The 24846-nt window shown below is 39.2% G+C and overlaps 1 protein-coding gene across 1 annotated transcript; it reads left to right on the top strand.

The window, feature by feature from the left end:
- Positions 1–971: 971 nt before the first annotated feature.
- Positions 972–15662, top strand: gpn3 (GPN-loop GTPase 3). Its single transcript, XM_072587502.1, has 8 exons — positions 972–1090; positions 3186–3294; positions 4487–4654; positions 6009–6133; positions 7171–7286; positions 9116–9212; positions 10559–10687; positions 11695–15662. The coding sequence occupies exons 1-8, from the start codon at positions 1043–1045 to the stop codon at positions 11761–11763; spliced, it is 861 nt and encodes a 286-aa protein (XP_072443603.1). The 5' UTR covers positions 972–1042; the 3' UTR covers positions 11764–15662.
- Positions 15663–24846: the final 9184 nt, after the last annotated feature.

Here is a 24846-nt window from a genome sequence, read left to right as displayed (position 1 = left end):
AATAGTTGCAATTTGCATGTGCAAATCAAGATTTGGTTTAACACTTTATATGATTTAGACGAATGAGAGGTGATCTCACTGAGACATTTGGGATTCTTAAGAGGTCTGCTGGAGTAAATGTTGAGTTGATGTTTCCCTCATGGGAGAGTCGAAAACCAGAGTTCATAGTCTCAGAATTCATGGATGTCAATTTAAGACAGAGATGAGGAGGAATTTCTTATCTCAGTAACTTGTGAGTTTTTGGAATTTCTTGCCACGAAGAATTATGGGGGCAGAGTTAGGTGAATCAAGAGTTATGCGTAAAGGCAGGGAAGTGGATATGAGGTATGTTGGATAAGCCATGATGCTATTGAATGGTAGAGCAGGCTCAAGGGACTGAACATTAGACAAGCAAGAGGCTGAAAGAACACAGCAAGCCAGGCAGCATGAGGAGGTAGAGAAATCAACATTTCGGATGTAACCCTTCTTCGACGAACTGAACAGCCTATTTCTGTTCCTATTTTGCATAATCTTATTGTTAAGTATCGGAATTTGGTCCGTGCTTTCTAAGAACCTTAGTCTGAAAGTCAAGTAACTTCGGGGTGTAAGTTAGCAATCTTAAAATTGTTCCCTTCTGTTTTTTCTTACGTATTCTAACTTCATAACATGAATACATGAAGGCTGAAGAGCGTTTAAATTACACTATGGTTAAACATGCCATATAAAGTGACATGTTATTTCCTTGATATAAGCATTGGTGATTCGGATTTAAAAGAAAACATCTTTTAACCAAAGGTAAAGGGGTGATATCAGTTATAAATATTAGAAAGGAGGTAAAAACAATGACTGCAGATGCTGAAAACCAAATACTGGATTAGTGGTGCTGGAAAAGCACAGCAGTTCAGGCAGCAACCAACGAGAACATTTCGTGAACATTTCGAAATGCTCGTTTTGGATTGGGGGAACCTCATTCCAAAGAGGCTTCCGTAACCGGAAGTAGAAGCCGTGGCGTCGACCCGCCTGTTGTCCTCCTGCAGTTTGTGGGTAACCGGTGGCGGAAGATATGCCTCGTTTTGCTCAACTCGTGATGGGGCCTGCGGGCAGTGGGAAGGTATTTAATACCATTCAGGTCTCGGCAACAACGACAGAATCTTTTTATTTGGCGCACAGGAATGAAAAATATGGATTGTCTAAATTATGCTGCTCCTGAGTCAAAACCGACTCCATGATTTTATCATCATCATCATCATCATTATTATTAGCTTTAACACTTAGGAAAACCCCCGAAATATTAAAGATTATTATCATGTTGTACGCTTATTTTCGTAATAGTCGTCATCTTTCGTTTAAAACATGTGTTGTAATGAGGCTAAAAATCTTTCACAAAACTTGCAACTGGAAATATGAATAATTTTTAATCCCTTCTGATTTTTAGCTGGAGTAATCCCATCATGTTGCACCCTCTCTTTATTCTACACGTTTCTCTGTACTTCAAATATTTATCATTTTCTGCTTAAAATTTGTAATTGCTAGAGCTTTGTATTCAAGCATTCCATACTTCCAACAACTGTTAACTGTTATTTTCAGCTCTCTGCTCACTTTAGTTGATGATTTCAAATTGATGAGCCTTTTTCTTTTTCTGCTTCATAATTTAAAATAAAAGTTTAATTTTCCCTTCTCTCCCATGGAATTAATTCTAATCTCTCCAGTCTGTCCTCAGAACAATAGATTTCAATCGCTGGTGTTGTCATTATGTTACAGACTGTAATGTAACCCACAGGGAAAGGCTATTCTAATGTAGGTCATGAATTTTATTGGTCAACAACTTTAAGGAAAATTACATCTAATAAATCATATTGTGCCAATCTTCCTTGTTTGTATTGTTTTAATTAGTCTTCAAATGACACAAATATTTAAAATGCCAAATTTTTTTGGATTTTACTTTTTGATTTATACAATAATTTAAAACAATGATTTGAACCTCAATGAAATTGCTTTACGATATGGTCCTGTGCTCTTTATGCTTTGTGAACCCTAAAGATTATATAGTGGATATTTAAAAGTAATTACAATTACCTGTATATGGGTAAAATGATACCATCTAATCTTTTGAAACAATCAAAGCTCACGGACTAATCCAAACATCTAAATACCTGTTGACTGATGAATATTACTAGGTACATCTGTAAATTGGATTGGCACAATGGCTCAGTGGTTAGTACTGATACCTCCTAGCAACCTGAACCTGGGTTTGATTCCACCCTTGGGTGACTGTCTGTGTGGAGCCTACACATTTTCCCCATGTCTGCATGGGTTTCTGCTGATTGCTCTGGTTTCCTCCCATGGTCCAATGATGCGCAGGTTAAATGGATTGGCTGTGTGAAATTGTTCATAGTGTCCAGGGATGTGTAGACTAGGTGGATTAGGTAGGGTTGGAGGATGCATCTGGGCAGGATGCTCTTTGGAGGGTTGGTGTGGACTTGATGGGCTGAATGGCCTGCTTCTGCACTGTAAGGATTCTATGATTCTACGATTTGCAAATTTCTAGTTATCAAACTACCTCAAAGTTTGGGAGAAGATTTGTAGCTCGAGTGCTCATTGTTGTGGTTCTGTTCGCCGAGCTGGGAATTTGTGTTGCAAACGTTTCGTCCCCTGTCTAGGTGACATCCTCAGTGCTTGGGAGCCTCCTGTGAAGCTTCACAGGAGGCTACCAAGCACTGAGGATGTCACCTAGACAGGGGACGAAACGTTTGCAACACAAATTCCCAGCTCGGCGAACAGAACCACAACAATATCAAACTATCTGTAGGAATTAAATTATAAAAGAAACAGATTTAAGATCTTGGGGTTCTTTCATTATACATTTAACATTGGGCAGCACAATGGCTCATTGGTTAGCACTGCTGCCTCACAGCACCAGGGTCCCAGATTCAATTCCAGCCTCAGGTGACTGTCTGTGTGGAGTTTGCACATTCTGTCTGTGTCTGCATGGGTTTCCTCCCACAATCCAAAGATGTGCAGGTCAGGTGAATTGGCTACACTAAATTACCCATAGTGTTAGGTCACTTAGTCAGAGGGAAATGGGTCTGTGTGGGTTACTCTTCAGAGGGTTGGTGTGGACTGGTTGGGCTGAAGGACCTGTTTCCACACTGTAGGTAATTAATCTAAACACACTTTGAAGGTGAATTTGTTATCTGTAATTTCAGAGCACTTACTGTTCCACTATACAGCAGCACTGTGAGGTGTTGAATCGATCTGTGCAGGTGGTGAACCTTGATCCTGCTGCAGAATACTTTGACTATCCTGTATTAGCAGGTGAGTTGACTAATAACTTTGCAATTCATCTTGAAAATATTCTTTTGACAACTTCAACAAAACATAAGGAATTGAAGTTTGCTTTTCCAGCTAAAGAGTGTAAAGACTGTATGCTGTTTGGACATCACGAGCAGAAATGGGGATGTTTGCAGGCGATTACATAAAGTTAAGCACCATTCATGACACCTCAGATACTGAAGCAGCTGGTGTCTGTATTCAACAAGAATATCTAAGCTTGGCCTAGTAAGAGGCAAGTAACATTCGTGTCACATGAATGCCAGGCAATGACATCTCCAATTACGAAAAGAATCTTAACAGCCACCCCTTGATGATTAATCGTTAATTGCTGAATCTCCCACTATGAACAGTCTAGAGGTTGTCACTGACCAGAAGCTGAACTGAATCAGTTAAATAGAATCTGTGATTGAGAATAGGTCAGAGGCTAGGAATGTGGTGGTGAGTAACTCACCCCCTGCTTCCCTAATGGCTGTCCATCATCTATAAGGCAGGACCATGGTGTAATTCTCTCCACTTGCTTGGGTGCAACTGAAACAACACTTCAACATAACACCATCTAGGACAAAAAAAGCCAGTTTGATTAGCACCTCATCCACAACTTTCAATATTTGCTTTCTTCACGACTGATGCACAATGGCAACACTGGAACATCTTCAAGATGTTTGAACTCACCAAGGCTTCTTCAACAACATCTTCCAAGTCCTGAAACTCTGAAAGCTGGAAGGAGAGGATAAGGACAGCAGATGCATGGGGATCTCTCCACTTCCAAGCTCTAAACTACATACCTTCCTGACTTGGAAATATGTTTCTATTCCTTCGCTTTGCTGGATCGAAATCCTGGAGGTCCCTTCCTAATAGGGTTATGCGTGTCCCTACACTTAAAGGACTGCACTATTTGAAGAAAGCAACTCACTACCACCTTCTCCTGGGTAATTGGGGATATATGGTAAAGGCTAACCTAGCCACCATTTCCTACATCCCATGAATGAATAGAAAGCAGATGATTATCCCTGTCTTCGCAGGTCTTATTGGATAACTGAATGAAAACCGAAAATGCTGAGCTGTGTGCAAAAACAATCAGCCCCACTAATTTTGGGAAATGTGCTTTGTTTTATATACCATGGTTATTTTCTTTTTTAAAAATTACTGTTGTTTAAATTATTTTTTCCGATAGATATTCGGGAGCTCATTCAAGTAGATGATGTGATGGAAGATGATTCCTTGAGGTTTGGCCCAAATGGTGGGCTGATTTTCTGCATGGAATACTTTGCCAACAACTTTGATTGGCTGGCAGATTGTCTAGGACATATGGAAGATGACTATATACTATTTGATTGTCCAGGTAGGTGGCAATTGATATGTGTGATGGAATAGTCCATTATGCAGTTTATGTTTAGTAGGATTGTGCAGAAAATTAGATTCAAGATTAGAGTGGTGCTGGGAAAGCACAGCAGGTCAGGTAGCCTCCAAGGAGCAGGAAAATGAGGCTCATTCATGATAAAGGGCTTTAGCCCGAAACATCAATTTTTTGTAAAATTTTTTTTTCCCTGCTCCTCGGATGCTGCCTGACCTGTGCTTTTCCCGCACCACTCTAATCTCCAGCATCTGCAGTTCCCACTTTTGCCTTATGCAGAGACTAACCTAAACTCAAGCGCGGGTCAGCTTTTATCACAGTTATTTGGTTATCACTTATTAGATATGTATGCGTGAAAACCATAATGAATCTTGGTGTTGGAAGCCAGTGTCCCTGCTGTTAATGTAAAGTGTTGAAGGTCCTGGCACTGCATTTAAGGGGTACTCAGAGAGGCATGTGCCCTGCAAGCCAATAGCATCTCATGCTCTTAGGTGGACACCTGCAGCTGAACATTTTGACCCAAAAATATTCCTCTGTCAGCTTGACGAGACAGTCCTTTCAACCTTGCCCATTCTACTCCAGTCTCCGTCTCTTGGTCTGTGCCCTGTGCAACTTAGACTATTGCCATCCAATCTCAATCATGGTATAGCAGAGATGAAGATTTTTCCAAAGAAGCCAAAACTACACTCACCAAAATCCACTAAGTACACTACTTTGCCTGCTGCATGTCTCTGGTATGTTGGGAAACTTAAAGAAGAAAACTGAAGAACTATTGCTGAGAGAATGCCCATTGTGGCTGTGTAGGTTCTTTGCAAGCTATCTAGTTAATCCCACTGTGTCAGCTTTTATTTTAATGTTACTGTTGAACATATTTGCACCACTACTTTAATGTGGTGGAAACCAAATGACATTTTGCCATAAGCAAAATTCCCCTCATCTCACCTCTAGTTTTTTTCCGATTTACGTTACATCCCTGTTTGTAAGTTAAACTCTCTTTCTTCTTGGGCTATAAGTGCAGTTAATTGATTGCATTTAGTCTAGTGTATTTGATTAAGCACAGTAAAATTTATAATCTTATCAAAGTAGTTGTCTTTCATTTAGAATCCAGTCAAAGGAACAAATAATTAGTTTCTAGAATACCAATTTTGAGCTCTTCCTGTTGTTTTCCCCTCAATTCCTGAAGGTACTGATTCATGAAACATGGGTGTTGATAAGTTTGAACACATTTTTCAAAAGCTATTCTATCTGAGAGTTTTAACTGAGCCCATTATATATAATAAGTTTTGATTGTAGGTCTCCAAGTTTTTTTTTGTCCTAATGTGATTTTATTAATTCATTACAGGTCAGATTGAGTTATATACTCACCTTCCAATAATGAAGCAGCTCGTGGAACAGTTGCAGCAGTGGGAGTTTCATGTCTGTGGGGTATTTCTTGTTGACTCTCAATTTATGGTGGAGTCGTTTAAGGTAATCTTCACTATATAGTGTGAAGTGGGATTTATATACAGCCAACTTTATTTTAACCAAAGCTCTATGAACTACGCTTTTGATTTAAATAGGCAAAAATTATATACCTCAAATACCATAAGTTTTACTGTTTTATCGTGATCTCCACGATGTCTGAGTAGACAGTTGTGTGCAAGTGAGAAGGTATCTCTGCTGGTAAGTTTTAATTAAGGCAAAATTGCATTATTGTTTGTGTATGCTGTAAATAAAGTACATGTTTCTGTTGAAGAGCTAATGCTCGAAATGTCAACTCGGATGCTGCCTGACTGGCTGTGCTTTTCCAGCAACACGCCCTTCGACTCTGACCTCCAGCATCTGCAGTCTGTACTTGCTCCCTGTAAATAAAGTATCCATTTCTTCAGATAATTCTACTTTATTGTTAAAACAAATTTTGCAGCATTGCATGCTTTTGTTTCAGTGACGGACCACTTTGTTAAAATCAAAACAAATCAATATATGATTTCAATATGTGTCTGTCAAGACATCCCAGTCTGTCTGGGTACTGACTTGTTTGCCAATACTACCACCATCCCCTCCATTCCCTTTAGAGGGGCAGTTTTAAAAATTCTCTGTGACACTGGAATCGCTCATCTGGTGGATTTCTTGGAAAACTTCTTTTGTCTTTGTTGCTCTACAATTTAAAGTGTAATATCTCGTGCGCTTCATCACAATTTTCCTGTTAATTCATGTTTATCTTGTTAATTTTAGATATTCAAGTACAAGGTGAATATTATTTACCACTTGCTCTGTTGACTTTTATACAGTGAACTTTCTTCTGCTTGATTAAAATTCTGGAGTCTTGTCTTTTTGCTTAGGAAATAACTGGGATTTCCAGTAACAATTTTTAGTTACTTTAAACAAAAGGTTACTGGTATTTAACTGGATGTTAACCAGATTTGGGATCTGGTCTAGGATGTTAATGTTTATAAATGATGGTATAAATCTGACATTTATTGTAAAATGTGCAGACGTGTTAACATTTGTACATTTTTTTTTAGTTTGTATCAGGTGTTATGGCAGCCCTGAGTGCTATGGTGTCTCTGGAAATTCCTCAGGTCAACATCATGACAAAAATGGATTTACTTAACAAAAAAGCAAAAAAAGAAATTGAAAAGTAATTACAACTTTGAATTGTATCTGATGGTCCTATTTTCACGTAATGTAACACATTGCAATGTACTTGTCCATACATGCTATATACCTTTTCAGAAATTGAGTTGCTATATTGACCATATTTAGATTCTGTTTTGATTGACAACAGACTGCTGAAAATTATTTTTAAAATTTATAGTTCAATTATTGATGCAATTGTAGGCTTTTCTTGTGATGCTACATGCCCAAAGTAAATGTCTGCTGTATAGCGTATGTAAAATTAATTTGAGCAACAATAAATTTAGAACTTTTTCTAGACATGCAATGCCCATATCCCATGAGTGAATAAAAGTGATATACTTGGAATTATGTTATGTAGGCTAGTGGAGATTGACATTAGGAGCATTCAAGATTCAGTTGTGTGCTGGACACTTTTCACAAATCAGCCTTTCCTTCACCTTGACACTTGTATGAACATACTTGAATAAAGGATTTATTTATATTGTAAATACTGTTAAAATATTACATACTTAAGGATGTGGGCATTTTTTTGGATACTTGCTGGATGGGGATTGGTAGTGGCTGGACGGAGACTCTCCATTGCTTTCTGGTAGTGTTTATTTTGTGATTGCTGTGATGCCTGCAAAATATTCTTTTTTTTTCCCCCTTTCTGTCAGCATGCCCTTCCCAGTATAGAGTACACAATATGGACTTGTTGGGCTTGGGCTGAAAAATGTGTTGCTGGAAAAGCGCAGCAGGTCAGGCAGCAGCAAAGGAGCAGGAGAATCGACGTTTCGGGCATAAGCCCTTCAGGAGGGAGAATAAGCCCTGAACAAGGGCTTATGCCCGAAACGTCGATTCTCCTGCTCCTTTGCTGCTGCCTGACCTGCTGCGCTTTTCCAGCAACACATTTTTCAGCTCTGATCTCCAGCATCTGCAGTCCTCACTTTTTCCTTGTTAGGCTTGGGGCAGCATTGGGATGAAACTGAGTTCAAAAACTGCCATGCTGATGGGCAAATAACAAGGAGGTACTTTTTGTTCATATATACATGTATGATGGAACATTATCCTATTGGAGAATATCTGCAGTAATTTGTTCCTACTTATCCTAGTGGAGGAGTTTGCAAATTTTTTTCTGACAAAGTATTTTACATTTTCGCATGTTTGAAGGCATTTTTTAATGAAGAAAGTGTTACCTTCAAATGATTTGCTTTTTACGATACTTGTGATATTTTCAAAGAAAAGACATGCATTTATGTCTGACCTTTAAAATCATTAGAACTCAAGTGTTTCAAATGCATTATTTGTAATGCAGGAAACCATTTAATTGGTAACTGGTAAGGTCCCACTAACAGTAATGTGAAAATAACCAATGAGTTTATATTTTAGTCTTGTTGATTGAAAAATAATTTTTTCTAGGAGTTTGGAGAATTTCTAAATTTTCTTTTAAACAGATCTTAATGATCTCTTATGTAGACTTGAGGTGGAGACAGGCCATCAGCATCATATCTCCTCCAAAAGGTGACACTAGTGTGTTAGCCTTGATATCATGCTCAAGTCTGTGGCATGGGCTAATACCTAATGACTTTATATAGTTTGCAGTGTCATCCCTGGAATGTAATTCCCAAACATAACACAGGGCAATTGGAAACAATTTGGGCTTGCTTCAGGTCATAAAATGCTGAGAGGTACAATGCTAAAATTGTTTTCAGTTTCTTGTGGAGACTTCTTAAAGCAACAAAGGAACTATAATTTGAAGATTCACTTTATAAAACACTATCAAGATTGATTTTTTTTAACATGTTTTGAGTTTTTATGTCAGTAATATTTCCATATATTATTTCATTAAAGGTATTTAGACCCTGATATGTATTCATTGATGCAAGACTCTACTGAGACTTGGAAAAGCAAGAAATTCAAAAAGCTAACCAAAGCAATTTGTGAATTGGTAAGAATTGTACCATACTCAACGAAGCTAAGTTCTCATTAACATCAAAAATTCTCTATTTGAATTAACTGGTCTCAGAACAAAAAATCCTATATACAGTCATTTCGTAAACAACATAGAATGATTGTTTGTGCAAATAAGTGATTCTGTGTAGCATTAGTAAAACGTCAACAGGAATGAAGGTTAGTATTACCAGAGAAAGTTGAGAGAAGATTTAATAAGCGATCAAAATGATGGAAGTTTTAATGGAGTAAATAAGGGGAACTATTTCCCTTGGCTGAGTTTCAGTAATTGGAGGATGGAGATGTAAAATCACTGCTGATTAGGACTGTGTTGCTGCAGCAAATTGAACATAACCATTAGCTTTACAGAAAGTGTATTGTACTGGAGTTATCATTTTTATTGAGGGTCACGGCAAAGCAGTGCATGGAGAGTTGCAAGAAAGGTTTGGGTGCTGTCTGTGACTTTTATACAACGTGGAAACGGACCCTTCAGTCCAACTAGTCCATGTTGACCATGTTTCCAAAGTAAACTAGTCTCACTTGCCTGAATTTGACCCATATGCCTCCCAACTTTTCCTATTCGTACTTATCCAAATGTCTTTTAAATGTTGTAACTGTACCTACATTCACCACTTCCTCTGGTAGTTCATTCACCACAAAACGTTGCCTGTCATGTCCTTTTTAAAACTTTCTCCCCTCCTTAAATATATGGCCTCTAGTTTTGAATCCTCCAACCTAGGGGAAAGAACCTAGCTATTCACCTTATCTATGTCCCTCATGATTTTGTAATCCTCTATACGGTCACTCCTCAATTTCCTACATCCCAGTAAGAAATATCCCAGCCTATTTTTATAACTCAAATCCTCCATTCCCAGAAACATGCTGGTAAATCTTTTCTGAATCTTCTCCAGTTTAATAATATCCTTCCCATAGTAGGACAACCAGAACCATGCACAGTACTCTAGAAGAGGGTTCACCAGCATCATACCACTACTATTATTTCCAAGCAAACTGGGGACACAGTATAGACATACCATGACTATAAAATTTCAAGCCAATTCAATGAAAAAAAACCCAAGGGACTAAAAGAATCCAGTGTTGATTTTAAACTGAACTTTTCTTAAAAGTCAGTATTTTGAACTTTCTGAAAATAATACAAAGTTTTAGTGTTTTTTTTCTCTAAGAACATTCCACTTTTGCATATTATTTCTTATAATGTATTACTAAATAATGGTTAAATGCTATTCTGAAAATCCTCTAGTGAAAATTATATTTATGGTTATACATTGTCAAAATGGTGCTATTAAAACGTTTGATAATGAGTGTCAACAATTGTCTTTTAAGGTTGATGACTACAGTATGGTTCGATTTTTGCCTTTTGATCGTTCAGATGAAGAATGTATTAACATAGTCTTGCAGCATATTGACTTTTCCATTCAGTATGGAGAGGATTTTGAAGTCAAAGAACCAAAGGTGAGTGATACATGACTTCTTTGTATAGGAATTTTCCGGTGATACTGTTTTCCCCCAACACCAATTCTCATTCAGTTTAATGATCAGGACTCCTCTAAGATGTATGTATTCCATGACTGATTAGTGACACGTTAAAGTAATTTAAGCATGATGTCATCTTTTATTCCTTATTCACCAAACTGACCAACAACTAGATTCACTAATTCCACCACAGCAGATTGAAATTGGTTTTAATTGACAAATCTGTGATTCAGTCTGTGGCTTGAAAGCCAAGTATGTAATAATAAGATCAAATTTCAGCTACAATGCCTCTTAAAATTGAATAATCTGCACATGTGTACTGTGTAGGGTTACATAAAGAATAGGTACTGAAATGAAATACTATAGGGTTCATGACTCCTACGGAATCCCAAGTTGAGTTCATGCTTTTTAGGACAGAGGAGGAAGCATTTAATTTTCCGCAGATAATTATGCTGTAACCATGTAAGGTGATATAATAGTATAAATGAGTACCTGGCTTTAATGTATTCTCTTTTTCAGCTTTTGTTTTTCTTTGGTTGTCTCTGGAACTCAAAACAAAATGGAAGTAACTTACTATAAAGATACACTTATTATTTTAAGATTCAGTTGAGTTACTTTGCTGTGTAATATATATTAAGACTTTTAACAATTATCTCAAGGTATGCACGTGAGGTCATCAGTTTTTTTCCCTCCTTAATTGTCCTTGAGATATGTAACCTGTTCAGTTATAAAGATCTGCTGAAGTTGCTGGAGAAACTCCAGCAGGTCTTTCAGCATCTGTAAAGAGAAAGCAGAGTTAACATTTTGGGTCCAGTGGCCCTTCTTCCCTGCTTTCTCTCCACAGATGCTGCTAGACCTGAGTTGTTCCAGCAATTTCTGTTTTTGTTTCTGATTTCCAGCATCTGCAGTTCTTTGGGTTTTTTTTTTAATTTCAGGTTTTCAGAACTTGCACAGTTACATTTACCATTGGCTCCTTTTATTTACAGGAACAAGACGACAACACTGAAGATCCCAGTGCAAGTATGCAGTTTTTCCAAGGTTCAGTCGCAGACTGAAGTTCCTAGACGTGGCTGAATGTTTGGTCCAGTTAAACATTCTACTTGGATTCCCCCAACACTCTGCCTTTCCAATAATTCCTAATAAGAGGCAATTTAGGAATCTTGTTTGGCAACTCAACTTATTTGCACCATATCTTATGGAGAAGAGCTCAAATCCTTAAACTAATTTTATACATATAAAGAAAATATTATTGTTTGAGCTTGCTAAATAATTATGTGCAGTTAACTTAAGACAAAACTTTAACTCCTGAGGATACTTGTTCTATTTAAGGTACAAAAAAATTTTGTTGATACTCAGCAAGAATATTGGGAACCTTTTTTTTAGTTTCAGGTAGTAACTTTAAAGGCCTGCACTTTAAAAAATATTATTTGCTGCAAAATGTGAGAAGGATAGGTTTCCACTTTGCTTAAAATCCGAAAATGTGCAACAAAGTATGAGTTTTTCTTAAGAATGTTAGGGTAAATTAATTTTGACAGCCCACAAAATGAATAATTATCAGAAATTTTACACTCTATAGTAATTTTTAATCAATCTATTATTTTGGAAGTAAAGACGGGAACAACTTATAAATGGGACTTTAAAAGAATAATTCATGGAATATGAACATCGCTGGTTAGGCCATCATTTATTGCTCATCTTTAATTGCCAAGGGGAAGGTGGTAGTGAGCTGACTTCATAAACCGTTTCAGTCCATTGGGTTAGGGACATGCTCAGTGCTGTTAGGAAGGGAGTTCCAAATATTGACACGGTGGCAGTGAAAGAATAGCAATATGCTTCCAAGTCACATTTGGTGTTTGGCGTTAAGGGGTGCTTGCAGATGGTGGTCTCCTATGTGACTACTGCCTTTGTCCTTCTGGGTGTTGAGGTTGCAGGTTTAAAAGATGATATCATAGCAACTTTGATGAATTACTGCAATACATTTTGTAGATACTAGACACTGCATCCACAGTACATGTAAGATAGTATGAGGTGCTGGTAAAGTAGGCTTTGTCCTTCATAGAGGTTAACCACTTTGTTGTTGAGACTCAGTCATCCAGGAAAGTGAAGAGTATTCCATCTTGTTCCTTGCAAGTGGTGGACAGCCTCCTAAGGAGGTGAGGTATTTGTTGAGTTTCCAATCTCTGACCTCTCGCCGTAACAATATTCATGTAACTGGTCTAGTTAAGTTTGTGGTCAATAGTGACCCCCAAAGTGTTGATTTTGGGGGATTCAGAGATAGTAATGTTTAAAGTCAAGAGATGGTTGGATTCTCTGTTATTAGTAATGGTCGTTGCCTGACACCTGTGTGAATGTTTTGACTGTTAGCAGCCCAAATCTGAGTATGGTGCAGTCATCAGCAAAAATCCTCCCTTGTAACTTGATAATAGAGGAAAACCTGGTTATGAAGCAGTTAAGAATTTTCAGGTCGAGGATAATACCCTGAGGAATTTGTGTATTGTGTGACTGTAAACAATCATAATCATTTTCCTCTTGTGCCAGGTATAATTCAAGTCAGTTTGTTTGAATGGATTTCAGTTTCTTTAATCCTGCCTTCATGGTGATATTTGGAGAATATAGCTGTGCCATGTAGTCCTGTACTCATTCACAAAAATCACGTTCTTGCAGCTAGGTTCTTGAGCCACTTTTGTAGTGTAAAATGATCTGGCTTTACTCTATGATGATCCAGAGAGTTAAAGACAGCTGAGATATGGTCTCCATGTTTGTGCTAGTTCACAGGGAGTTGCCATCCGTCTTCAAGAAGATGAACTAATACCCTGAAATGGTCGTCTGGTTGGAAATCTATGAAAGCATTTTCCAAGATATTTCCCACTTAAGTCTATGCAACCACCTGACATTTGTCACTCAGTTAATAGAGACCAACATAATGGGATTTTATTCCGTAAGTCACATACAAGATATCTGTTAAACTTCTAAAGCAAAAGCTAAACAATGAACTCAGTCAAAAATAAATCCAAGCGTATGAAGGTTGTGACTATGTTTATAGAAAGTTAAAATAACTGCAGACATATATATGTATATATTTTTATATATATAAAAATTTCAGTTTAAGTTCAAACTTAAAGTTGGCATAAAACTAATTTTAAACAGGCTATCAAAAGATATGTATCACTGGTGACTAAATGTAGCTAAGGTAGAGATCAACAATGACCAACTTGAATGTTGAAAAAGGCTGCAAGTGTTGTTTCAGCCTATTTCTATTTCCATTTCCATATCTTCTCACACAGTTCAGACATTATACAAATTATTTTGGACTTGTGCTCTATGGAAAAAAAAAGCTTAATTTGCTGCTTCTGTTCACGCAACAGGTTTCAAATGTAGCATCGCCACCCCTTAGCACATGCGTTTTGACAGTCATCTAAAAGGAAGTAGTTTCTATTTCACCTGTAAAAATGTGGAATAAATTTGTTTTGTTACACCTGAAACAAGTTTTACAATTAGAAAGTTTGCACTGCTTATATAATAAGAGCCATCTTGTGATCCAGTGGGAATGCCCCTACCTCTTGTCTGAGGGGCCTGGATTAGAGTCCCATTTGCTACCGATGTGTGTAATAACTTCTGAATGTTCGAAAAATATGTTAAAGCAAAAGCTAATTACTCCACGTTGTTTCATAATCTCAACCTGATGGGAGGGCACTTTAACTTAAATGTCTCTCAATTTTGGCTGGATTGTGGATTGTGGAAAGCATTCCACACAGATGTGTCTCCTGGGTTATGCAAGTTCCATGAATTGCAAGTGCTTTCTTGACCAGTGAGCTGAGATATATCTGGGAAATAAGTGGGAAAGACAATTAAGGTAGAAAGAGGAACTCCTTTTCAATTGTTTTTAAAAAATCAAAATACAAATCTTTCTATCTCAAACCTTGATTTTAAAATCTAATATTTTAGGTTTCTAGCTCTTACACATACTACACATGGGTCCCATTTGTTCAAGTATTGTAATCCTTATGAAAAATGCAGATTACATCTATAATTTAAGTAACTAATTTGGAATGAAGCTAAATCTGTAATTCCTCAATTTGATGTAATTCAGAGTCTGAAACTGAATGTAATCAGATGCTGTTGATACACTGAAGAGCTAAAGATTAATGATCAAATTTCCTTTTATAATAGAGCAATATGCTTTCAATATAAACAGAATGGCTTTGAAGTGCCAAGAGAGGAGAGCATGATTAGTCTCCTGCTTTGTGTGTCTGAGTGTAAAATGTAAAAAATGGTTATACAAAGCAATAAGTGAAAGTAATGACGTCAACCACAAGTGATTAAAGTTTAATTTTGGTGGCTACTGCAATAAACATAGTTTGAAGAACTTATTAATTATAGCAGTGTGAAAGATAATGGTTATTAAAGCCAATTGCCACTTTTTTATATAAAAGAATCTGATTAACAGTTGAATCAGAAAGTCTTGTTTTGAGAGTAGTAGTTCTGGAGTTTTTTTAAAGAGTTTTTACATTAACAAACTGTTTTCAAAGGATTAAGAAACAGCAATGTCATGAGTTCTTTTACCTGTATCTTGACTTGATTTATTATTGTCATATATATAATACAATGAAAAGTACTGTTTTGTGTGCTAACCATGTAGGAAAAATATGATTAATGAACTAAAGGAGCAAGGTTTTTAACATTTCTTCAGAGGACTTAAAATTAAAAGCCTTTTATCTACCTGAACTACACTAAATAGGAGTATAGCTTGTTCCAATATCAATAGTTTATGCTTACTCAAGATGTATTCTTGTGAACCAGGGAAAGAACAAAGTTGACTGATGGTTGAATGTTAACAGGTGATATTCTCATGATTATCTTTACCTCTTCCTTCTCCCTGCTCCATATTCCTTTGAAGCAAATCCACATGCTTTCAGTAAGTACGTTGTAATAAATGGATTTCCTTTAAAGCTCATTTTGAGACACATTTTTGGTTAAGTCTAACGAAGCACTATTTCTGTCAAATACTTGAAGCAGATTCTGTGCAGGCATGTAACTTGTACTATATCGAGAGTATTTCAGAGGAATAGATAATAAAATGTCTTCAGGATAATGGCTCAAAATGAATATACTAGGTGCATCTCCGTAGTTTTGTTCAGCTTCCTGGATGAACTTTATTATTGCACATCAGCAATTTACAATCTAGAAGACAGCACAACTAACACAATATCCAGCCTTGCAGAAGTTAAATTCAATCATACAGAAAAAGAAAGTTTTAGATAAAAAAGTTAATTAAATGACAAGTTTCCAAAACAGTCAACAAAAAGTACTGTGAAATCTTATTTAAAAAACAAAGGATACATTTAAATAGTGTTCAGTCTTGAAGATATTCAAATAGAAACATTTAAGAGCTGAATTGAAGGGAAAATATAGGCATATTAACATTATTAGTTTTAAATTTGCTTTGACAGCCAAAATAAATCTTAATTTGGAATTTCATGATTTGGAACATTTGTATTTGTTATAGTCTACTGAAAAATTTAATATTAAATCCTGACTTTGTCCATGTACAGTGACATGGTTACACATGGGGCTGGAGCAGGAAGCTGATAACTTGGTATGTGGAAGCCTCAAATTGCTAGTTCCACTGTTATTGGGTGGTATCCTGAAGCTGACATCAAAACTGACACCTCTTGTTTTAAAAGTGAAAATTGAAGACCGCTGAAATAAGGTGATAATATGATAACTATTGGTACAAGGGTTCCAAAGATGCTAAATATGTTGTGGGGATGCTGATGTTGAACGAGAGTGGACAAAGTCAGAAGTCGCCCAACACCAGATAATAGTCCAACAAGTTTAAAAGCTTTCAGATTTTACCTGATGAAGGACCAGTGCTCCGAAAGCTTGTGATTTTACATAAACCTGTTGGACTATAACCTAGTGTCATGTGATTTCTGGCTAAACATGTTATTAGCCTTAGTTGTCATCACCAGGCTTTTAAAAATAAACTAACAAAAATTATCTGGAAAGTGAAGTGGACAAGGAAAGAGACAAGTTGGTTGCCTAATAGATATGTAAAGTTGAGGTAAATACTTTTTAGCTGAAAATGTGCTGATGGAAAAGCATAGCATGTCAGGCAGCATCCAAGGAGCAGGAGAATTGACGTTTTGGGCATGAGCCCTTCTTCAGGAATCAGATTCCTGAAGAAGGGCTCATGCCCGAAACGTCGATTCTCCTGCTCCTTGGATGCTGCCTGACCTGCGCTTTTCCAGCAACACATTTTCAGCTCTGATCTGCAGTCCTCACTTTCCCCTCGTAAATACTTTTTACCCAACTCCCTAAAATGTATCTGAGAATTTTTTAAAGAATTAAAGAGGAAATTTGATATGTCTTCCAGAAATCAATGTTTATTAGCAAGGTGCTTGAGACTACGTAAAAGTAAGGTATGAATTTGTCATCTATGGCTAAAGTTATAGAAGACCTCATTAAAGAGAGAATTTGGAGCATCAGGATAGAAATAAAACCATTAAAGATTGTCAAAGTGCATTTATGAAAGGAATAATTTAGCATTTTATTGTCCTTCCTTGAAGGTGTCACTAATAAATATCATGGGGACAAAGCAGTTGTGATTTGTTTTGATTTCAAATCAGATAATCGTTATGCAGAACTAGAGAACATTCATTGTTTGAAGGGTGAAATGGTAAATGCAAAATGCATCTGCAAGAACAATGTCAGTTAGCAATGGTTTATTGAGGGAACAGTTTCTTGGGGAGATCATGAAAATGAGTCCTGTTGATTCATAGTACTTTTCAGATGGCATTTTATCTGTATATAATTTAAAACATTTATCTATGGCTGGATGTAACACGCAATTAGTGGATTAGAAGGCAAGGGAACACAAAATCTAGTGGGTGTTATGAATAAATAGAGAAGGGTTGAGGTAAACAGCACTGGGTAGCTTTTATAAGCAATCCCTGTCTGATTGAAAATACATACCTAGGATTAGAGACATTATTAGTTGTATCATACTCTGACAAGGTTATAATTTGCAGGTTGACTAAAAGGTGTATAAATTAATAAATCTCTTGTATTCAGAAGAGTTTTCATTTTAGCTAATCTGGAGTGCACTCTCTCCCTGCATATTCTTGAATAAACAGTTGAAAACTTGCTCTCCACATTTCTTTGTTGCTCAGTAGATGTAACCACATCAATTGATCAACCTTTTTATGAATGCTGTGAGCATTCAGATAGAGTATCTTTAATTCTGCTTTTTAAACTTCCTTGTCTATTCTGATCTTATGTAAAACTTGTCTACACTTTTGTCTTCTTACTTTTACCAGTTTTGCTTCCTTCCAACCTAAGCTCTTAGGCTCCTATGGCCACGCTAATCTAATTTGAATTCTCTCCAAAAGCATTAGTGAATCTCCATGAGAAAATTTAGTCCCAATCCTACTAAGATGTAGCCAATACATCTTGTACAAGCCTCATCCAGCCCAGAACGGGTCCAAATGTCTCATGAATATGTATTCCTCCCTTCTACACCATGTTCAATTACTCATTTTTCATTTTCATGCTTAATAGTTTGTGGAACTGAATATAATCCTTAGATTACTGTTTTAGAGGTTCTGTATTTCAATCTCCTTTCCAAGCTCCCTGAAATTTGATTTCAGGACTTCATGCTTTGTTTACCCAAGTAATTGATACCAACATGGATCACAATCTCTGGCTGTTCCTCAGAAGAATGTTGTGCAGCCACTCCAGGTAACTAATCAGCCTGGAGATTTTTTTTTAGTTTGGCTTCACATGCACCAATGTTATTTTATTAAGACAAGGCAAGTAAAATCTTATAATACTGATCAACTGCCTAGCAATGATCAATCAGGTTAATATTTACACTTTATTAGCTGCAATAAACCTTATTGAGTGTAGATGACCTTATAGAAGACCTTATTGGACATTAGGTTTAAGGTGAGAAGGGAAAGATATAAAAGAAACCTAAGGGGTAACTTTTTCAAGCAGAGGGTGGTGCTTGTATGGAATGAGCTGCCAGAGGAAGTGGCGGCGGCTGGTACACTTACAGTATTTAAAAGGCATCAGGATGGGTAAATGAATAGGAAGGGTTTGGAGAGATTTAGGCCTAATGCTGGCAAATTAGGATATCTGGTCAGTGTGGATGAGTTGGACAAAAGGATCTTTGTGCTGTATGACTACAAGTACCTCTTGTTTTCTCCCTGTGCATCAAATTCTCACAGAAACCTGATCACTACTCTGTGTTACTCAGGCGGATAGTTACCTAACACTTCACCTCTTACTCTCTGCTCTCACAGAAGGGCAAATCATCATGGGTGCAATCCCTCACCCACTAGCCTACTGCCCCTGTTCCTGTTGCAACAGCATGCCAGCCTTGCCCCACCCAGACTCCAATATCAAATCTGGCTCCAGCCCAGCCACCTTCCTGTAGTGCTGGTGATGGCCACCACTCCTCATAGCTCTGTGAATACTAAACAGCTGCCAGTGTCTGATTAGTCTCTGCTTTCTCTGGTGAGTCTTCCATTTCTAAGAAACAGAAGACCCATTCCCTGACTTGTTAGCTGGTGAGGGCACGGGGGCCAGTGCGTCTTGTTAAATTCAAATGTTGTACACTTGGGACAAACAGTTGATTTTGGACCTATGTTTCCAAAACATTCTGCCAGTGGAAATTCTCCCTGTCTTATGTTTGACAATTGTTAGATTAGTACTCAACACCTCCATCATGGATCTACCTTGGTCTACTTAGCAGACCATGGTTGAATTGATTGTTTTTCATCTAGCAATTCTTAAGTTCCAACATACTAAGAAATAAATTAAATGTCACAAATCTAGATTTCTTGGCAGACCTAAGAAGAATGACAAACTTCAGTAACCCTTGTAGAAAATAAATGTAATGCTTAATTGCTTGTACCAATTTCTCAGTATACTTAACTACATTACTTTTAGGAGAAAGTGAAGACTGCATATGCTGAAGATCAGTGGAAGAGTGTGGTGCTGGAAAAGCACAGTAGGTCAGGCAGCATCTGATGAGCAGGAGAGCTGACATTTCGAGCATAAGCCCTTCAGCAGGAATGAGGGATGGCCCAAGGGATCTGAGAGATAAATGGGTGGGGAATTGGGGCTGTGGGGTGGGGGTGGGGGGGGGGGGGGGGGGGGGGCAGGTGGTTGGAAACATAAGTGATGGTGGGATGAAATTGATAGGTCGGAGAAGGAGGTGGAGTGGATATGTGGGAAGGAAGATTTACAGGTAGGACAGCTCAAAAGGGCATGCCAAGTTGGAAGGTTGGATCTGGGATAAGGTGGGGGGAGGGAGAATGAGGAAACAGTTAAATTCCACATTGATCCCATGTGGTTGGAGGGTCCCAAGGCAAAAGATGAGGCTTTCTTCCTCCAGGTGTCAGGTGGCTAGGGTTTATCCTTGGTAGAGTTGTGGGGGGGGGGGTTAAAGTATTCAGCCACAGGGCAGTGGGGTTGTTTAGTGCATGTGTCCCAGAGATGTTCTCTGAAATGTTCTGCAAGTAGGCGTCCTGTCACCCCGATGTAGAGGAGACCACATTGAGAGCAACAGACACAATAGATGACGTATGTGGAAATACAGGTGAATGTCTGTCATGTTCATGGACACCTCTTCCTATTACCCCCTCGACCACAACCTCATCTCCCATCACCATACCATCAGCTCCCAGACCATCCATAACCTCATTACCTCAGGGGGTCTCCCACCAACAGCTTCCAACCTCATAATCTGGGAATCCCACACTGCCCAGTTCTACCTCCTACCTAAAATTCATAAATCTGATTGCCTCGGTTGACCCACCATCTCTTGCCCCTCCTGAGCTTATCTCTGCATGCCTTGACAACCCTCTGTCCGCCTTCTCCAGGAACACCCCATCTTCACCATGGACTTCACTGCCTGTATGTGTCCATCTGCCATGACAAAGACCTCCAAGCCCTCCAGTTTGTCCCCTCCTGCCGACTCAACCAGTACTGTTCCACTGACACTCATTTGATTAGCAAAACTGGTCCTCTCCCTCAACAATTTCTCCTTTGAATCCTACTTCCTCCAGACTAAAGGGGTAGCCTTGGGCATCTGCATGGGCCCAAGCTATGCCTGCCTCTTTATCCGGTATGTGGAGGAGTCCCATCTTCTGCAGCTACACTGGCATCATTCCCCTTTTCCTCTGCCACATCGATAATTGACTGTATCAGTGTCACTTCATGCTCCCACAAGAAGATTGAACAGTTCATGAACACTTTCCACCCCAACCTCCAGTTCACTTGGACCATCTAGAACACCTCCCTCCCCTTCCTGGACCTCTCCATCTCCATTTCCAGTGACCAATCCAACACAGACATCTACTACAAACCAACTCCCACCCTACCTCCTGTAAAAACAGTATCCCTTATTCCCAACTTCTCTGCTTCTGCTGCACCTGCTCCCAGGAGGACCAATTCCACCACAGAACACCCTGCTAGCAGCCTTCTTCAAAGACTGCAATTTTTCCTCCCATGTGGTCAGCAATGCCTTCCACTTCCCACACTTCTGCCCTTGAACCCCACAGTTTCAATTGCAACAAGGTCACACTTTCCACCCCACCAACCTCTGGATATATTGCATCATCTTCCGCCATCTACAAACAGACCCCACCACCAGGGATATATTTCCCTCCCCATTTCTATCCGTGTTCTGGAGAGACCAGTCCTTTTGTGACTCCCTTGTTAGGTCCACACTCCCAACTTGCAGCACCTTGCCTGTCACTGCAAGAAGTGCAAAACCTGCACCCCCACCTCCATCCTAGACCCCAAAGGATCCTTCCATATCCTGTACTTCCATGCACGTCATCTACTGTGTCCACTGCACACTATATGGTCTCTACATGGGATGACAGGATGCCTACTTACAGAATATTTCAGAGAACATCTCTGGGACACACACGAAACAACCCCACCCCCCTGTGGTGGAACACTTTAACTCCCCCTCTCCCACTGCCAAGGACATGCAGTGGAGGAAGAATGCCTCATCTTCCACCTTGGGTCCCTCCAACCACATGGGATCAACGTGGATTTCACCAGTTTCCTCATTTCCCCTCACCCCACCTTATCCCAGATCCAACCTTCCGACCTCTTGAATTGTCCTACCTGTCCATCTTCCTTCCCACCTATCACCTTCACTCCCATCTTGTCATAATCATATTTGGAAAATTTAAAGTTCATTGAGGTTGTAATAAATAAAGTAGATAAAGAGGAAGCAGTAGGTGTTGGGTGTTTGAATTTCCAAAAGATATTTGATATTTGATCTGACCAAACATGTAGATGATGGTAGGGCAGTTGACGTGGTATACATGGACTTGAGTAAAGCCTGTGATAAGGTTCCACATGGTAGGCTGTTGGAGAAAATGCGGAGGCATGGAATTGAGGGTGATTTAGCAGTTTGGATTAGAAACTGGCTTTCTGAAAGAAGGCAGTGAGTGGTGGTTGATGGAAAATATTCAGTCTGGAGCCACAAGGATCTGTTTTGGGACCACTGCTGTTAGTCACTTTTATAAATGATGTGGACACAGGCATAGATGGATGGATTAGTAAATTTGCAGACAATACTAAAGTTGGTGGAGTAGTGGACAGTTTGGAAGAATGTAACAGGTTGCAGGAAGACTTGGATAAACCGCAGAATTGGGCTGAGAGATTGCAAATGGAGTTCAATGCAGCTAAATGTGAGGTGATGCACTTTGGGAAGAATAACAAGGCGGCAGAGTACTGGGCCAATGGAAAGATTCTTGGTTGTGTGGACGTGCAGAGGGATCTTGGAGTCCATGTTCATAAGATCCTGGAAAGTTGCCACCCAAGTTGATAGTACTGTTAAGAAGGCATATGATGTGTCAGGTTTCATTTGTAGAGGGATTAAGTTCCGGAGCTGCAATATCATGCTGCAACTATACAAAATGCTAGTGTGGCCACACTTGGAATATTGTGTACAGTTCTGGTCGCCATATTTCGGGAAGGATGTGGGAGCATTGGAAAAGGTGTAGAGGAGATTTACCAGGATGTTGCCTGGTCTGGAGGGAAGGTCTTATGAGGAAAGGCTGAGAGACTTGGGTCTGTTCTCATTGCAAAGAAGAAGGCTAAGAGGGGATTTGATTAGAGGATTAGATAGGGTACACAGTGAAAGTCTTTTTCTAGGATGATGATGTCAGCTTGTACGAGGGGGCATAACTACAAATTGAGGGGGGATAGATTTAAGGCAGATGTCAAAGGCAGGGAGTGGTACGGCTGTGGAATGCCCTGCCTGCTAATGTAGTCAACTCAACCATATTAGGGAGATTTAAACAATCCTTGGATAAGCACATGGATGATGATGGAATAGTGTAGGGGCACGAGCTGAGAATAGTTCTCAGGTTGGTGCAACGTCGAGGGCCGAAGAGTCTGTTCTGTGCTGTATTCTATGTTCTATAGGCTCCTGGCTTGTATGTGGTAGCCTATGGTGTTGGGAGTGATACATTAGCAGGATATTGCCTAATTAGCAGAAATCAGAGAGCTGCTTGGCCGATGCTCTGCAACCACAAAATTATAATTAACTTTAAGAGCTTTCAGTTTGCAGAGGATGTCACATTAATTCACACCCCCTAATCTGCTAACTGTGACAAATTGCACCTAAACAAGAGACAAGCATTTCATTCTAAAACATTCCAAATAAGTCATTTCATCCATCTCTTGAAAGTAAGGGGAAGTAATGAAGAAGATAAAACAGAATGCTAGCCTTTAACGTAGGGGAGATGGAATGTGAAGTACAGAAATCCTGCTATAAGTGTACATGGAGTTGGTAAATCTGCTCTTAGTGTATGTTTTTATTTTCAAAAGATGGATATATTTGCATTAGTAGCAATTTCTACACCAAAAAATTCTGTCTTCTCCCTCACAGGATCATTAGTTAGTGGAATTTTCTTCCACAACAAGAGGAGGATGTTGGGTGATTGATTGAATATCCTCATGGTGTAGTTGGTGGACTGATCTACAAGGGAGTCCAGGGTTCCGAGGGCAGGCACACTTATGTACAGAGTGGGAAGTAGGATAGATGGGCCAAATGGCCTATTCCTGCTCCTGTTCCTTGTAATTTTATGAATCATGGAAGAAAGCCATTAAACCAGTCTTGACCTTGCCAAATCTCTGTTAGATTCATTCTCTAGCCTTTTCCTTGCAACTACTCAAAACTTTACTCTTCAACTAATTACCTATTCTCTTTTGAAAGTTACAACTGAATCTAATCCACCACACGTTTTGATTGTGTGTGCACTCCAGTTCCCAACCTAGTCATTTACCATGTTAAAAAAGTTTCCCTCAACTTGATCTCAGTTATAGAGTCACAAAGATGTACAGCATGGAAACACACCCTTTGCTCCAACTCGTCCGGGCTGACCATATACCCGAAACTAATCTCGTCCCACCTGCCAGCACTTGGCCTATATCCCTCTAAACCCTTCCTATTCATGTCCACATCCAAATGCCTTTTAAATCTGTAATTGTACCAGCCTCCACCACTTCCTCTGGCAGCTTGTTCCATACAGGGTGAAAAGATTGCCCCCCCCCCAGATCTTTTGCCAATTTCCGTATATCGGTGGTTGCTGGTTCTTTATATTTCTGCCAATTGGGAACAGTTTCTCCCTGCGTGCTCTTTTCGGTCCTTGATTGTTTTGAATACCATTCTCAATGTATTCGTCAAGGACAACCCTCTAGCTCCTCATGTCTACCCCAGGGGCGAGGGTCCTTCGTGCCTTCTGAAAGATTCTTCTGAATCTTTTCTATACCCTCTTTAAAGCCTTCACGTGCTTCCGAAAGTGTGGGGTTCAGAATTAGATGTAATATTACAAGTGAAAGCGGAATCAGGAGATTGAGAATTACAGTCCAACACTTGACATACCACGGGGTGGGGCGGAAGAAAGGTCTTCCAGTAAAACGTTAAAACCTATCGCCAGGATCACCCGGGACCGTGTCACGTGGGAGTTACGTCACCGCGCATGCCCCCCCGCCCCCCGCGGGCGGCCGCTCGACGCCGCGCACGTCCCCGGACGGCCGCTCGAGGTCGCGCACGTCCCCGGGCGGCCGCTCGAGGCCGCGCACGTCCCCGGGCGGCCGCT

The sequence above is a fragment of the Chiloscyllium punctatum genome, chromosome 17 (genome assembly GCF_047496795.1).
Source record: "Chiloscyllium punctatum isolate Juve2018m chromosome 17, sChiPun1.3, whole genome shotgun sequence".
Taxonomy (NCBI): Eukaryota; Metazoa; Chordata; class Chondrichthyes; order Orectolobiformes; family Hemiscylliidae; genus Chiloscyllium; species Chiloscyllium punctatum.
The sequence above is the reverse complement of the archived record's forward strand: the minus strand, read 5'-3'. Positions and strand labels throughout refer to the sequence as shown.